The 15,658-nt window shown below is 42.3% G+C and overlaps 1 protein-coding gene across 1 annotated transcript in view; it reads right to left on the reverse strand.

The window, feature by feature from the left end:
- The window catches only part of GLS2 (glutaminase 2), a 30,554-nt gene extending 15,157 nt beyond the window's left edge, over positions 1-15,397 (reverse strand). Inside the window, exons 1-10 of the mRNA XM_032212091.1 lie at positions 15,132-15,397; positions 11,653-11,752; positions 9,925-10,046; positions 8,103-8,232; positions 7,042-7,121; positions 6,117-6,280; positions 3,210-3,268; positions 1,505-1,537; positions 871-929; positions 38-104 (exon numbers count right to left, since the gene is read on the reverse strand). Of these exons, the coding sequence (XP_032067982.1) occupies positions 38-104; positions 871-929; positions 1,505-1,537; positions 3,210-3,268; positions 6,117-6,280; positions 7,042-7,121; positions 8,103-8,232; positions 9,925-10,046; positions 11,653-11,752; positions 15,132-15,328 (1,011 nt within the window). The 5' untranslated portion in view covers positions 15,329-15,397. The remainder of the gene's footprint in view (positions 1-37; positions 105-870; positions 930-1,504; positions 1,538-3,209; positions 3,269-6,116; positions 6,281-7,041; positions 7,122-8,102; positions 8,233-9,924; positions 10,047-11,652; positions 11,753-15,131) is intronic.
- Positions 15,398-15,658: the final 261 nt, after the last annotated feature.

Below are 15,658 nucleotides of genomic sequence, written 5' to 3' on the forward strand. Positions count from 1 at the left end.
AAGCCCAGGGTTCCTCTCTCTCCTTCCCTCTCATTACCTTTTTGTCTTTGAGATAGTAGCCAATGGCATAATTCCGATCTCCTATTTCTTTCTCTGACTGAAACCTGCAAAGAAATGTGCACAAATCCTCATTTCTCCCAGTTCAGTTCAGTTTATTACATTTATATGCCGCCCTTTTCCCCCAAAGGGGACTCAGGGCGGCTCACAATTCAACCAGGGAAGGGGAATACAGACAAAAAAATATTAAAAAAAACAAAGCATAACCATGCATAATTAAAAAACATACAACAGTCATACCATTCAAGACGGGGGCAACAGCTCTTTAGCCCCAGGCCTGTCGGAACAGCCAGGTTTTAAGGGCCTTGCGGAAGGCCTGGAGGGTGGTGAGGGTTCGAATCTCCACGGGGAGTTCGTTCCAGAGGGTCGGAGCAGCCACAGAGAAGGCTCTCCTCCGAGTAGTCACCAGTCGACACTGGCCAGCGGATGGAATTCGGAGGAGGCCTAATCTGTGGGATCTGATCGGTCTAGTGGCGGTAATTGGCAGCAGGCGGTCTCTCAAGTACCCAGGTCCAATACCATGAAGGGCTTTATAAGTGATGACTAGCGCCTTGAAGCGTATCCGGAGACCAGTAGGCAGCCAGTGCAGCTCGCGGAGGATAGGTGTTACGTGGGTGAACCGGGGTACACCCACGATCGCTTGCGCGGCTGCATTCTGGACAAGCTGAAGTCTCCAAATACTCTTCAAGGGCTGCCCCATGTAGAGCACGTGTAGAGCATAGCCTCTGGATGACTCCATTTGGAAAACTATCATTCAGATGAAACCTGACATACTGCTGGGCACTCTAACTGCCCCCCCCGCATGTGGCTTACGTTGTATTGCTGAATCCCACGTATTCGTTTCCAGCCATCTTCTTCAAATAATCCACCACCTAGAACAGAAACAAAAAAACTGCATCCGGAAGGGTCCTCTTCTATGTTCCAGCTCTTTTTTTGTTTCAGTCTGGATTTTTACAGTGTTCCTGTAACCCTTCTTTCTTTTTCGGTTGATAGTCATTTATTTGTATGATAGTCATTTATTTGTATGCCTAACTGCAGTATTTTTAATTTCATGTAACATTCAGTACCCATTTTGTTGATTATCATCCATCCTTCAAAATAATAAGAAAAAAAACAAGCACATTAAAAAAAATTGGGGTTGCAAAAGATATCCTGGACAATTGAATGCTCCTGCAGGCCGCAGCTTCCCCGTTCTAATTGAATCCATCAGAAATACTGCTTGCCACTTTGTCATTTAGAAAGCATGCCCTTGTGTTCTGCATGTTTTTCACCCTTCATCGCGAAATACTCCAGGAGATTTTTAAACAAATGACTAAATCAAGTGGCAGGATTGCATTGCAAGATAAATGACTCGATCAGCCCACGTTGCCAGAAAATCAATTTCTCCTCCAACCCTGAGAAAAGACACTGTGGAGTTTTCCGGCAGGGAAATGAAGATCACACTCACGTAGTCAAACTTCTCTGCTTTCTTGCAGCCCATCTAATGAAGAAGAATGGAAAAAATGAGGGAAAAGAATCAAATTGCCTTTTGAGACAGAGTTTAAGCTTGACAAATGTGAGCATTGGTTAGAAAGTTTAAAGGTAAAGGTTCCCCTCGCACATATGTGCTAGTCATTCCCAACTCTAGTGGGTGGTGCTCATGTCTGTTTCAAAGCCGAAGAGCCAGGGCTGTCTGAAGACCTCTCCGTGGTCATGTGGCTGGCATGACTCAACGCCGAAAGCGCACGGAACACTGTTACCTTCCCACCAAAGGTGGTCCCTATTTTTCTAGTTACATTTTTTATGTGCTTTCGAACTGCTAGGTTGGCAGAAGCTGGGACAAGTAACAGGAGCTCACTCCATTATGCAGCGCTAGGGATTCAAACCGCCAAACTGCTGACCTTTCTGATTGACAAGCTTAGCATCTTAGCCACTGAGCCACCACGTCTAGTTTAGAAATACATTATAGGTTTAGCAATGCATTCTAAAGCTTCTAGTTAAGATAGCTACAGGGGCCCCAGATCAGTTCTTGAAATGGATAGAACAGCTGTTAAATCTTGTGTAGAACTTTAAGGACATGGAGGGATATTTTGGCTTTGTGAGAGTTTTAGGTAGATGAGAAGATGGTTGAGCTCCATATGCATCTGCCCTATGAAACAAGGGATCCTTCAACCTTGGCCAAGAGTGAAAGAGCAGGACAGTTGCAACTCTGACAAAGGAAGAAAACCAGTGGTGAAATTCATTTTTTTAACTGATTTTTTTGGGGGGGTGTGGCTTGGTGGGTGTGGCAGGGGAAGGATATTGCAAAATCCCCGTTCCCTCCCCACTCTGGGGTCTGCCAGAGGTGGTATTTGCCGGTTCTCTGAACTACTCAAAATTTCCGCTACCGGTTCTCCAGAACTGGTCAGAACCTGCTGAATTTCACCCCTGAAGAAAACCATAATGGGAAGATAATTGTAGTGACAGCATGTTTATAGCCTATTGGTAATGGTTCACCGACAAAAGGGCGAACGACAAAAGCGCGCCTGACTAAACCGCGGTGACAAAACTGCGAGTTCTAAAGCGCGCCGACGAATGAGCGCAGAAGCGCGCTGTAACCCTAACCCTAACCCTTACCTTAACTTAAATCGCGCTTCTGTCGGTGCGCTGTTGTCAGTGCGTTGATGACATCACGGTTTTAGCGCCGCGCTTTTGTCGGCGCGCTTTTGTCATGCGCGCATTTGTCGGGTCACGATTGGTAATGGCAGTCATGACTAGAGTGTAGCAAACAAACCCAAACATTCTGTAACCCCTCACCCTGGAGATAAATTGGAACCAGAATCCGTCTTTGTAGGAGAATATCAAAACTGATCCTTATGGAATAGCCCAAATGTTGTTTCTGGGGTAGGAGAAGTAGAAGTGACAATGTGTGCATTGCAATATAGACTTTGCAGTTTAAACCTTATGTAGTTTCCCTTATATGGCAATGGGAATTATTCACACAGTATGCATAGTTTATCAAACACAGCAGCTAATGTGTTCAAGCTACATGCTAAGCCAAAACCAAACAAACCACATTCCAGCATTTGCAAAGTGAGTCCAGAGACGATAATGTCTTTAATCTGAACTGTATCCAGTGTCAAGGGACTCCAGCCCATGTATAATGGAAGTACTAGAGCCGAATAAACTTTTACCTTGATAAGAGAGCTCACCACAATGGCTCCTGCATTCACCATAGGGTTGTGCGGAATCCCTGAATGCAAAAGAAAGGATTAAAACAGAAGTCTTTGAATTATGCATCCTCATCTTACTCAGTTAAGGTTTCTCTAACTCACTGGCCTTCCCGATATGTGGAATCGGTGTTGATTGGGAGATGGAACTGCCAATCAAAATATGGTCATATAGGGCAACTCCTTTCCATTTACATTCTAGAGATAAACTGAGGAATCATGGATTTGGGAGAAGTAAGTGAATGGGCAAATCTGAGGAAGGCTGAGAGTTTTAGCTCTGGAAATCCTCCATCAGTCAGGAAGACAGGATTAGGGCTCTAGTTAGTACTAGGTAAGCAAATCATGATTGGCTATAACTGTACAATAGAACAGGGGTGTCAAAATGGACTTCTTTGAGGACATTGTACTTCTATGCGTGCTGGCTGGGAGACAGGACGGATTCCTTCTGCAGTGCCCCGCTGGTGAAAATGGGGCACAGAAGGGTGCATGTGGCCCCCTGCACCATGTTTTGGCCACCAGAGTGCTGTAGGATGCGGTCCAGGCCTAAAACAGGGCACGGAGGGGAGGGGCACGCACAGCCCCTGTGCCCCATTTTGGCTGCCAGAGGCACTGCAGGTCAGTCCTTTGCTATTTCCAGGCCGACCCCATGGGCCAGATTTAAGCACTCTGCAGGCCAGATCCAGCCCACAGGTTTGAGTTTGACACCCCTGTTATAGAATCAGGTTAATTTCTTTAATAAAACCATTTAATAGCAGTTAGCAATAGCACTTAGACTTCTATACCACTTCCGAGTGCTTTTACAGCCCTCTCTAAGTGGTTTATAATCTGGGTCCTCATTTTACCCACCTCAGAAGGATGGAAGGCTGAGTCAACCCTGAGCCGGTGAGATTTCAACTGCCGAACTGCAGCTAGCAGTCAGCTGAAGTAGCCTGCAGTACTGCACTCTAACCACTGCGCCACCTCGGTTCTTATTTAATGTAAATTTAAAGTTCATTTATTTCTTTGTGTTCAAGTTAGCCAAGTAACAGTTGTCTGTTATCTTCCCACATGTTCCACTTTAGTCATGTTACCTCAGAAATACATGAGAAATAAAGCTTCCTGGAATCTTTCTAGTTTGACACCCTTATAAATCTAAGAAAAGAAAAAGAGAATTTCTAAACCTCAGCAGGGTTATGATGGCAGGAAGACAAATAGATCTTGCAGTGATCTTGCACAGTTTATGGGATGCACCTTAAAATTCATTAAAATTAATGAATTCATGTAAAATTAATTTTACATGTAAAAAATTAACAAAAATAAAAGGATACTCTCCTCAAGAGGTCTGATTGGTGTAAGGTTTTTGTTGTTTTTAACGTTCTAATTGGTTGAGTTTTATAGCTTTGAGAGTGATTTTATATGCTTTTTAATTTTTCATTGGGAGCTGTTCAGAATTGGTTGAAAGATGGGAAGCTTTATTAATGTTTTTAAATAAATAAGATGGAACCACAATTCCCAAATCCTCACTCAGTACTGACCAACTTTTCTGACTGAACTTTTTATCATCTATAGAAGCCACTGATCTGCAGGAGCTCTGAGCTGGGAAAAAGCCATAGTAGTGCAGTGCTTAGAATGCAGTATTGCAAGCTGACTCTGCCTATAGCCAGGAGTTCGATCCTGACTGGCTCAAAGTTGACTTAGCCTTCCATCCTTCCGAGGCTGCTAAAATGATTTTTGGGAGCCATATATAAACTGTTAGAGAATGCTGTAAAATACTATGAAGCGGTATGTAAGTCTAAGTGTTATTGCTTGCTGTGGTCTTGTTAACAGTATAACAAGAACTATTGTTTTCATTTTTCATGTGATCTTATTGTCTCTTCATATTATGGAGGCTTTACTGAAAAAGAAAAAGAAATCACAATTACTTTAATAAAGGATGCATATTTTTTCATAGGTTTGTTAAGTACCATTCACTTACTATGCAAATCATAATAAAAAGTAGGACCAATCAACTGTTAAACATCTACCTAATGATCAAACACATAGAAAATAAACATACAATGTTTGTAAGCTATTCTCGTTTCCCCCTTGCATATGTTCTATGAATTTTGCCTGGAATTTAAAGTGGATTGAAAGAGGAAAAGTTTTAATGGAATAGATAAAAATTCAGGGAAAAGTTCTCCTTCTTACTTTCCATCGGAATATTAATAGGGAAAATAAAGATATTTTATGACCAGCATTTCCATACCATCTTTCAGTATGCCAGGGCTTACTATCCCGGAAAATCAAAACAAATATTTCACACACATTACACAATAGCAAACTGTGTCTTTCAACAGCAGTTGCACCCTGACTCACTCATTGGAGGTATACAGATGTTTTCATCACAACTGGAATGGTCTCATTCTCACAGTAAGGCTTTCAGTTGTCAAAGGGCCTGACAAAGGACAGCACCTGTGTTACCACTGGGTGTGCAAACATGGTCTGGGTCAAAGGTTGGCAATCTTAAACACTCAAAGAGCAATTTGGACCCATTTCCCACAGAAAAGAAATCACCGGGAGCCACAAAACCCTTCCCGTGCCTGACTATTTCCTGAGCGCCCACAAAACTAGCATATGTATTTGAATTAAAAGTTCTGTTTTCTTCTGAAACTTTTCTTTTCTTGGATTTATCCATGGTCGGCCTACTGATGGCCGAAAAGCTCAATAAATCATGTGCTGGCAGGTGTCACACATTGGCAGTTGTGACACATATTTTGAGCGACAGGGAGCCGCAGCAGAGGGATAGAAGAGCCACATGCGGCTCCAGAGCCACAGGTTGCTGAACACTGGTCTGGATGGTCCATATTTGGGTGGTCTCCTGTTCCCCAGCACCCTGGGGCTGCTCTCCACTACTCACCTTCTTCGTTGAGAGTTTGTCGTAACGCAGCCCACTGGGCTCTTTGCCCACATACTGATGGACTCTCTCTGTGCCCAATTCACTGACAGCAACAGCATATTTTAAGGGCTTGACACATGACTGCAGGCAGAAGGGAGTCTTAGTGTGGCCCATGGAATGCCTAGGGAGATAGTGAGAGAGAAATAATGCCAGCCCTTTTGTACTCAGTGACAAAGACATGGTGACCTGATGCTTGTGCAAAGGTTGGAACGCTGTTCCAAAAACATTGTCTTATACAGGTAGTCCTCGTCTTACAACAGTTCAAAGTTACAACGGCACTGAAAAAAGTGACGTATGACTGTTATTCACACTTGCAACCATTGCAGCATCCCCATGGTCACATGATCACAATTTGGATGCTTGACAACTGGTTCCTATTAGTGACAATTGCAATGTCCCAGGTATGTGTGTGTGTGTCATGTGATCACCTTTTGCAACCTTCTGACAAGCAAAGTCAATGAGGGAAGCAGATTCACCCAACAATTGTGTTACTAACTTAATAATTGCAATGATTCACTTAGAGTGGCAAAAAGGTGGGGCAAAACACACTTAAGAAATATATCTCAATTAGGAACAGAAATGATGGACCCAATTGGATCCGATTATAAGTCAAGGACTACCTGTATTACAATCCCACTGAATTTGTGCTGATGATTAAAACGCCTAGTAAAAAACCACAAGATAGTTTTCAGTCCCCGTCAGACAAGAAAGCTAGCTTGATGATTTTCGGCCAGTCACTCTCTCTAAGCCCAACTCACCTCGCCGAGTTGTTGTTTTGAGGAAAATATTTTTTTCCTATTCTGTAAGGTACACACACACACACACACACACACACACACACACACACACACACCTTTTTGTATCCTGGTTCTTTATACATACCGTTGTCCGTCCACTGTGCAGAGAGATACACCCCAGATGTCTGGATTATATCTCGCCATTTGTGGAATGTAATTTGCTACCTATATAAAGGGAAAGAGAAATTGTTCGGATGTGGGACAAGCCCTAGGGCAGTGATGGCTAACCTTTTTCCCATTGTGTGCCAAAAGCGGGGGGAGCATGGGGGGGTCATGCACAAGCGTGCCCACACCCATAATTCTATGCAAGCGACATCCCTGCATGCATGCGCATATGACCCCCCTTTAGGCGCATGATGGACCCGTTTTTCACTCTCCCTGGGCTCCAGAGGCTTTCTAGGAGCCTGTGGAGGGTGAAAACGGCCTTTCCCAACCCCCAGAGGCCCTTCAGAGGCTTCAGGAGGCTTCCCTGAAGCCTCCGGAGGGTGAAAAACGGCCGAAAATGAAGGCCAAAGTCAGCTGACCAGCACGCACATGCATGCTGGAGCTGACAGAGCAATGCCTCACGTGCCCTAACAAATGGCTCCGCGTGTCACCTGTGGCATGCGTGCCATAGGTTTGCCATCACGGCACTAGGAAAACAGTCAATAACCCTTTGCAGCCTATCTAACAGAGGGCAGTGGAGGAAGTTTCCCCCAGCCTCCGTTCTACACCAGTGAGATAGTGGGATTAAACTGAAACTCAGAGAAGCAGCCTGGGTCAGTGCACTAACAAACAAAATCAGCAGCCAAGGAAGAAATCCTAAACTGCCACATACATTTGTGGTTTTATTTTACCATGATAATAGCCCTCGACTTACAACCATTTGAAGTAACAGTTCAAAGTTACAACAGCACTGAAAAAAGTTTTGCAGGGATTTTAGTAAGAGTTAAGGGTACTTAATTCAAGTTCCCTCTTCCTACGCTGGTTGCATAAGACAATCTCTCTCATTAATTCCAAGGCCAGCCAGCCACTCTCTTTGCTTTCTTATCTGCCACTCTCATATTCTACCCAAACAATGGGGAGCTTTCCATACAGATTTTTTTTGGAAGATAGCAGAGGGATCGTAGCATTTATCCTCTGCTATGTGTAATCAGATCTTTTTACCTTGCCCTCCCTAAGTCCTTCGGTATGCTTAAAGATCTGCTCCACGTGTGATGTAAACTCCTCAAAGTCGGGGATGACAAATTTCTTCCGGAAAGCCTGGGTCAAGAGAACTATATTGCTACTCACACACCTGCAAGCCAAAATTATAGATGAAATAATTGGTATTGGTAGTTTTAAATTTCTGGGCATTTATATCTCGGAGGACTATGGACTATGAATGTTAACATGCTTGCAAAGAAGGCACAGAAGAGGCTGTACTTCCTGAGACTGCTAAGGAAGATAAATCTATGTCAACATCTAATTTTGTCCTACTATCACAGCACCATTGAGAGTGTCCTGACATATGGCATTCTTGCATGGTATGGGAGCAGCTCTGCAGCGGAAACAAAAGCTCTACAGGGGAATCATTAAACCTGTCCAGAATATCATCGCGTTCTAGCTATCAGCCCTGGACAACATCTTCGCATCTCACTGTTTCATTCTCAGAGACTCCTCCCATCCGGCTTACCATCTTTTTCGACTGTTGCCTTCTGGCAGAAGATACAGAACAATAACTCGGACCACACATCTTCTGAATAGTTTTTATCCCAGAGCTAAAATTGCACACAACGATGAACTAAAGGGCCATCTTTAAGGGAACTGTTGGACAGCATTACTTGGTCTGTTGTGTGGATGCTTGGTTGGTTTAGGGGCGGGGAATTTTTGGTGGGTGGGAGTGTGTTGTGGATTGTCATGTGTGTTGGGACTGGTTTCTGGGTGTTATGTGAATTTCGTTGTATGGGTATACTGTGCATATACGTACAATGATAATGAAGTATTCTGAAATATTGAATGGCACATAGGAGAAGAAAGTAAGATGTCTTATTTAGTGACCAAGTAGACATGAAAATTGTAATGACTCTTTTATCTTCTACTTCTTTGCCTTGAAAAGCAGCTGACTTGACAATACCAACCAAATGACTCCGAAGTATATTTCTCTTTTCTTGCCCTTTGAACATCTAAACTTAACAAGTTAGCCAATTTTTGTTTAAAAAAAGAGCTTCCAGTTTTGAAATGCTAACTGATTTATCTCTTCTCCTATCTTTCTCTGTAATTCTTTTTTGAGATAACCTCCTGCAGTTTCTAGCTGCCACATGTGAAGCCCAGAGCACAAAGAAGACACAGAATAAACTTTCCATTCCCATGTATTGGTTGTATACTGCACTGTGGTATGGTTTGCTTGGTTGTAGTTTGTTTGCTAGACCAGAGTTATCTGTGTTCACACAACGTACTATGTTGTGATTGACAAAACCTCCCGGTTTGGGTTCATCCAACAAAGAGCCCAATTGAAAAATACCACATGAAAGTACAGTATGTTGTTTGGATGCAGCTACCATTAAATCAGATGTTAGGAATGGAATAGAAATTCAGCATGTCCAAGACTTGAGGTTTTTCAAAATAATTGGACATTTTTTTTAACATTCTAAAGCTAACCCTATTATACATTTGCTGTTCCCAAACATGCAAATGTAACTGCTGTAGCATGTATATTGTTTAGCCAAAGTAGCTCTCATGTTTTTAGGCTATGAAAAATTGTGGTGGGCTGAGGGGAAGAAGATATAACGAAGTAGGAAGAGAAGCAAACAGGAAATATGTGAGACTAGGACTGCAGAAGGAATTCTGTGAATCGGAGTGCAATTGTTTAGAGAACAAAATTTGTCTGCAACATGATGAACAAAAACTCAATTTGCCTGCAGAAGCTGATATGCTTTGTTAAGCAAACATAGATTCAGCGCTCCAGTTGCGAAGGAACAGCCACAACACCACCAGGGACACTTCCTACCTCCGAAAAAGTTCTCGACTCAGCATTCCTCCACTGCTAGCTTCTTGAGTTGCGGTCCGCATCAGATTCATGCAGTCGCGAAGACGTGGATCTGAGGTCCAAAGACCAGTGCGCTGTAAGGCCTGAATTAAGAATCAGTCATGGATGAATATACGGCAAGATAGCAATAGCAGTTAGACTTATATACTGCTTTACAGTGCTTTACAGCTTAGTACTTTATGGTCTTTACAGTGCTAAGCAGTTTACAGAGCCAGTATATTACCCACAAGAATCTGGGTCCTCATTTTACCCACTTCGGAAGGATGGAAGACTGAGTCAACCTTGAGCCTGGTGAGATTTGAACTGCCAAATTGCAGGCAGCCGGCAGGCAGCAGAAGTAGCCTGCAGTACTGCACTCCAACAACTGCGTCACCATGGCTCAAGATGAGGATTGCTAGAACTGGATGCAATACCCAGTACTTTAGAACTCAGCAGTATGAAAGATGAATTCTTAATTACACTTTGGTACATGAATGCATATGCTTTTACATGTGTGGAAAACTTCTACATGCTGTTTTTCAGAGGGTGGACGGATCTCTACTAAGAGGAAATTGAAGGTTCCAGTAAAAAATTATGCATATTGCCCAGAAAAATTAACTGTGAGAATAAATTGTATTATAGGTAAAACAGTAATGGGGCCTTGAGTGCCAACCATAATCCATTCCAGGACTTTGGTCGGCACCCAATTTGATCGTGACCAGAAGCAAGACAAACTCTGCATGCGTGCACACACACAAAATGGCGCGGCAAGGGAAATTGCTGCTGCAGGGAAAATCGTCGCGGCTGTGCTTATTCAACTCCCGAGGATATGTTCGTGACGTGAGTGAAACATTTAGCGTATTTTTTTGTTGGCACCCAATTGTTCGTGGTCTGAGCCGTTCGGGACCCGAGGTCCCACTTTATCCATAGATACTCCATTTCTGTCGGTATTAGAATAGCAGATGTTATTGTAATCTTTATTTCCTGTGGGGTAGAAATTGTGACAGTAGCATCACAGTAGTATTACAGACAAGGTTCTTTGCAAAGAATGTCGCCCGTCTTCCAGCACAATGGCTTTCTCGAAGTGCCTGATGTCATACTGGACGCTCCATCATTTAAAGCCATGAGATCTATTTTATTTTCTGATGGTACAGAATTTGGGAGGCATTACACAGAAGTTGTGTGCATCTTTAAGCTCTACCCATTTTATCAAATAATTTTATGCATAATTTAGGTTCACAGGAACACTATATATGACACACTTATGCTGTGTCCACCATATTTGTTCTGTACTTAGCTAATAAACAGAACCTTTCTCTTATATTCACCAAAAATTGTGATTTAAAAGCATTGTCAATCATATAATCACACTCCCTTTCCTTTTTGATTGTAAGCCGCCCTGAGTCCCCTCAGGGAAAAGGGCGGCCTATAAATGTCCAATAAATACAAATACAAATACAAAAATATAATACAATCATACAATCATGAGGAGCAAAGTTTAACTGCATGTATGTAATGATGCAATTAGCAATGCACAAAAAACAAACAAACAAACCCCATATTCATTACTTAGATAATGGAAAGTTATAGGTTTCAAATCCAATTTAAAGGGAAATTTGCACTGAAAAGATTCATTTGTTTTAGAAATCAGGATGGCAGTCCAATGTTTCCACCCAAGCAATCCTAGCCATTCTTAAGGGCATATCTTACAGTGGTGAATTTATGAACAGAGATGCTTTCCTGTCCTTCGGCTATTGTGTAGAAGAGGAGATCACTGAGGCGTGGCAGCATCCCATTCGCTGAGAGGTCCCTGGAGAGAGATGGGAACAACATATGTCTTATCATCCTCCATCCTCTTCCTCCATCTCCTCCTCCTCCTCATTCTCCTCCTCACCCCGTAGCAAGATGTAGCCTTCTTCATTGAAGATCATAGATCATAATCTACCATGGTGGGCCAATGTAGTTTGATGGAGGTTTTTTTTTTCAATTTTCCAGTCTAGAGCTTAGAAAATGTGACTGGCCAAAGTCACCCCACCAGCTTCCATGCCTAAAGGAGAATTACTGTAGGTCTCTCTGCTCCTATATACCAAAATTAATTAATTCCTGGGAAGAGAAGTATCTCCTAAAAGAAAAGAATATGGGCAAATTAAAGCCATGCTACCAAGAGAGACAGGAAACATTTTCCCCACAGGAAAACATAATTCCACACTCAATTTATTCTCCTCATTAGCTCCTACGGGTCTGCTTCTCAGTACTCAGACAATAGGAAAAGTAGATTTCCCCTCACTGAAGTCAGAGAGTCACCAGCATCAGGAGAGGTTTAGAGCAGGGTTGATGGGATTGTACAAGGGATCGATGTTGTTATTTGTAATATCATTAAAGTAGCATTTATTACATTGTTTTCATATAATGAATGTTTGAGGTTTGAAAAACATCTGAAACTTCATGGGGTCAAAGTAACTATGTAGGCTACTTCTGACTCAGGAATTCTGGGAGTTTATACTGTTCCAAATAAGAAAATACCTCATCATCATAATTTTCTGTGTAATAATACTGGGTTAACTCTTCCAGTCTAACCATTTAGTGTCCATTCTCTCTATTGTCATGGGCCATGGGAACACAGAACAGACAACAAGTTAGTTACGGGAGGAAGGAGGGCTGGCCCATAAGAGATTCTTGAATCCCAGGGAAGCAATGGTGAGGTTCAAATTTTTTTACTACTAGTTCTGTGGGCGTGGCTTGGTGGCCATGGTTTGGCTTGGTGGGTATGGCAGAGGAAGGATACTGTAAAATCTCCATTCCCACCCCACTCCAGGGGGAAGGTTACTGCAAAATCCCATTCCCTCCCAATCAGCTGGGACTCGGGAGGCAGAGCCAGTCAGAGGTTGTATTTACCATTTCCCCTAACTACTCAAAATTTCCGCTACCAGTTCTCCAGAACTGGTCAGAACCTGCTGAATACCACCTCTGCGGGGAAGCATTAGAAAGTGAGTAATTCTGCCTTAATTACACTAAATATAAGTTGTACAGAAAAATTACTGTGCTGTGCCTTTAAAATTTTGTTGTATTGCTATACAAACAATAAAGATATCTTTTTAAAGCCCAAGTCTTTTTGTTTCCCATAGAACTTGACATCTACCTACAAAACTCTAAACTGGCTTTTGCTTTTTAGTCATAAAGGTGGATTCAAAAATATCCCTGTATTTTTTTATTCCTGAAAAATCCATTACACTGCATTTAAATTAATGTTTAATAATTCTTTGGTACTAAGCGACATGGCCGGTTGTTTTTATCTTCTCCATCTTTATTAATTTATTTCTGGCAAGTATTTGGTATAGTAAATTTGATCATTACATTTATAATACATTCCATTCCAGCATTTAATATACAAAATATGCAAGAATCAGGGGAAAAGAAGAAAAGAAGAACTAATTAAAACTTAGAGATAGTTAAGATGTAAATTGTATAGTGAATAGTAATTCATTATGTTCCAATGCTATTATTTTATTATTTATTATTTAAAATTAGTCTGAAGGAAAAATTATTTCTAAATGAATTAATTTGAACCAAAAAAGGTCTATTTAAAATTATTTTCAGAAATTCATGGGTTCTAACAAGGATAGAAGCATGCCACTGTAATATTGATACAATGGACACTAATCAATATACATTCAGGTAGCTGCATGTTATATTGCACTTCAACTATGAAAAAAGGAAGACAAAATATCAGGAATAAGAGCCTTGCACAACAAGTGGCAAAAGAAAGATTATGTTTAAAAAAAACCTCCAATATTTCTCAACAACTTCAAATGTTATTTGAATGCTAGAAAAATGCATTCAAAAGTAAAATGTGTATTTCTATGTTTTAACCTACAAAGTCAAATTACGATCATGCATCCTACAGAAACACAATCGACTTCATTTAGTACTTGGTGGAGATTTTGTGCCCTGGAAAAAAATCCCCCAAAGTATTCCCCATGCCTGATATATTTTAGATCATAAAATAGCACCAAGGCTCACTTTGTTTCTCTTTTTCCATAGTTGCATTTTGGATCAAAGGCAATTCTGCTGCTGAGGGGATGTTTCTATGGCAGCCCGCATTTCTGCTGGGAACAGTCTCAGTTCTTACCCCTCAGACTGGCAGAATTGAAGATGCTTAGCATGTCATAGATTAAGAACATGAAATGCCAAAAATCAATAGGCACCAACTAAAAGACAGTGACAACGACTTCTGTATATTTAAATAATTTAGTAATGTTTCTTTTGTGTCTTGGACTGAAAACTCTCTGATTGTGGCTGTGCAGGCAGTGTGAAGATCTAGTTGCATTTTTAAAAAAAAAGAATCACTGAATGAAACAAATTAAAAGGCTAACACTCTGCTCTGGGCAAGGTTTCCTTTGCCTCTCTACTTCATTTACTTGACTGAACAAATAAATAAAGCTGGAGTACAGATAGTCCTCAACTTACGATCACAATTGAGCCCAAAATTATGTTGTTAAGTGAGTTTTGTCCCATTTAATGACATTTCTTGCCACAGCTGTTAAGTGAATCACTGCAGTTGATAAGTTAGTAACCCAGTTGTTAAGTGAATCTGGATTCCCCATTGACTTTTATTGTCAGAAAGCCACCAAAGGTGCTCACACGACCCAGAACACAACAACGGTCATAAGCACGGATCAATTGCCAAGCATCTGAATTTTGATCACATGACCATGGGGATGCTGCAAAGGTGGTAACTGTGAAAAAAACGGGTCACAGGGCACTTTTTTTCAGTCCCGTTATAACTTTGAACTGTCTCTAAGCAAACTGTTGCACGTTGAGGACTACCTGTAGCAGGAAAGCCGCATTTGTCCCTGGGTGCCAAGGTGAAAAAAAGTCTGGGCTCATACACACCCTGGATCTATCACATGGAGAGTTGTCAAGTGTTGTATGTTATGATTCTTGATGAATGTATTCTATTTTATGTACACTGAGAGCCTATGCACCAAAGACAAATTCCTTGTGTGTCCAATCACACTTGGCCAATAAAGAATTCTATTCCATTCTACTCTACAAGGCAAGGGGTTGCACTCCAAGGATTGGGAGTAAAGTGATCTTGCACATTTAGCCATCGGGAATGGCCAGACACACCCACCCACCCCAATTTAAGATCCCCCCCGAACTACAGCGTGACAAGCGAAAGCCCTTACTGGTCAGTGAGGCGCTGTTTAGGCGGCTGCTGGTGACGGCCATTCATCACCGCCTCTCTCCCTCCGGCGGAGTAGGGGGCTCTGCCCAAAGCCGCGGGAAGGACCAGCTCCAAACCGTGTCCCGACGACCCTCTTCTCCAGTGGCGCCGGATCTCCCGAGGCTGCAGCGCTCCTGTCACGATCCTGAGAGCGCCCATGACTACAGTCGATGCCTCCGGCTCTCCAGATCGGGAGCGCACCTTGAAAGGTACGGGGAGGAAGCGCCAAAGGACACGGCTCCCGCCCCTTTAAAAGAAAAAAACATCAGGCCGGCGGTTTCCAAAAGGGGAGGGAGGGGCGAGGAGGAACTCCAGCCAATCAGCAAAACAACGATTTTAAGGAACTATAGAAAACCAATGAGGAATGGCGGGAGGAAGGGGCTTTGCGTGGGCTTCGCATTTCAGGGTAGGAAAATACAGGCAATGCTTCTCGGGTGCCTGAAGGCGGTCCCTCTTTCAGTGACCCAAGGAGACTATGATATTATAGGC

Source organism: Thamnophis elegans, chromosome 2 (assembly GCF_009769535.1).
Source record: "Thamnophis elegans isolate rThaEle1 chromosome 2, rThaEle1.pri, whole genome shotgun sequence".
Classification (NCBI taxonomy): domain Eukaryota; kingdom Metazoa; phylum Chordata; class Lepidosauria; order Squamata; family Colubridae; genus Thamnophis; species Thamnophis elegans.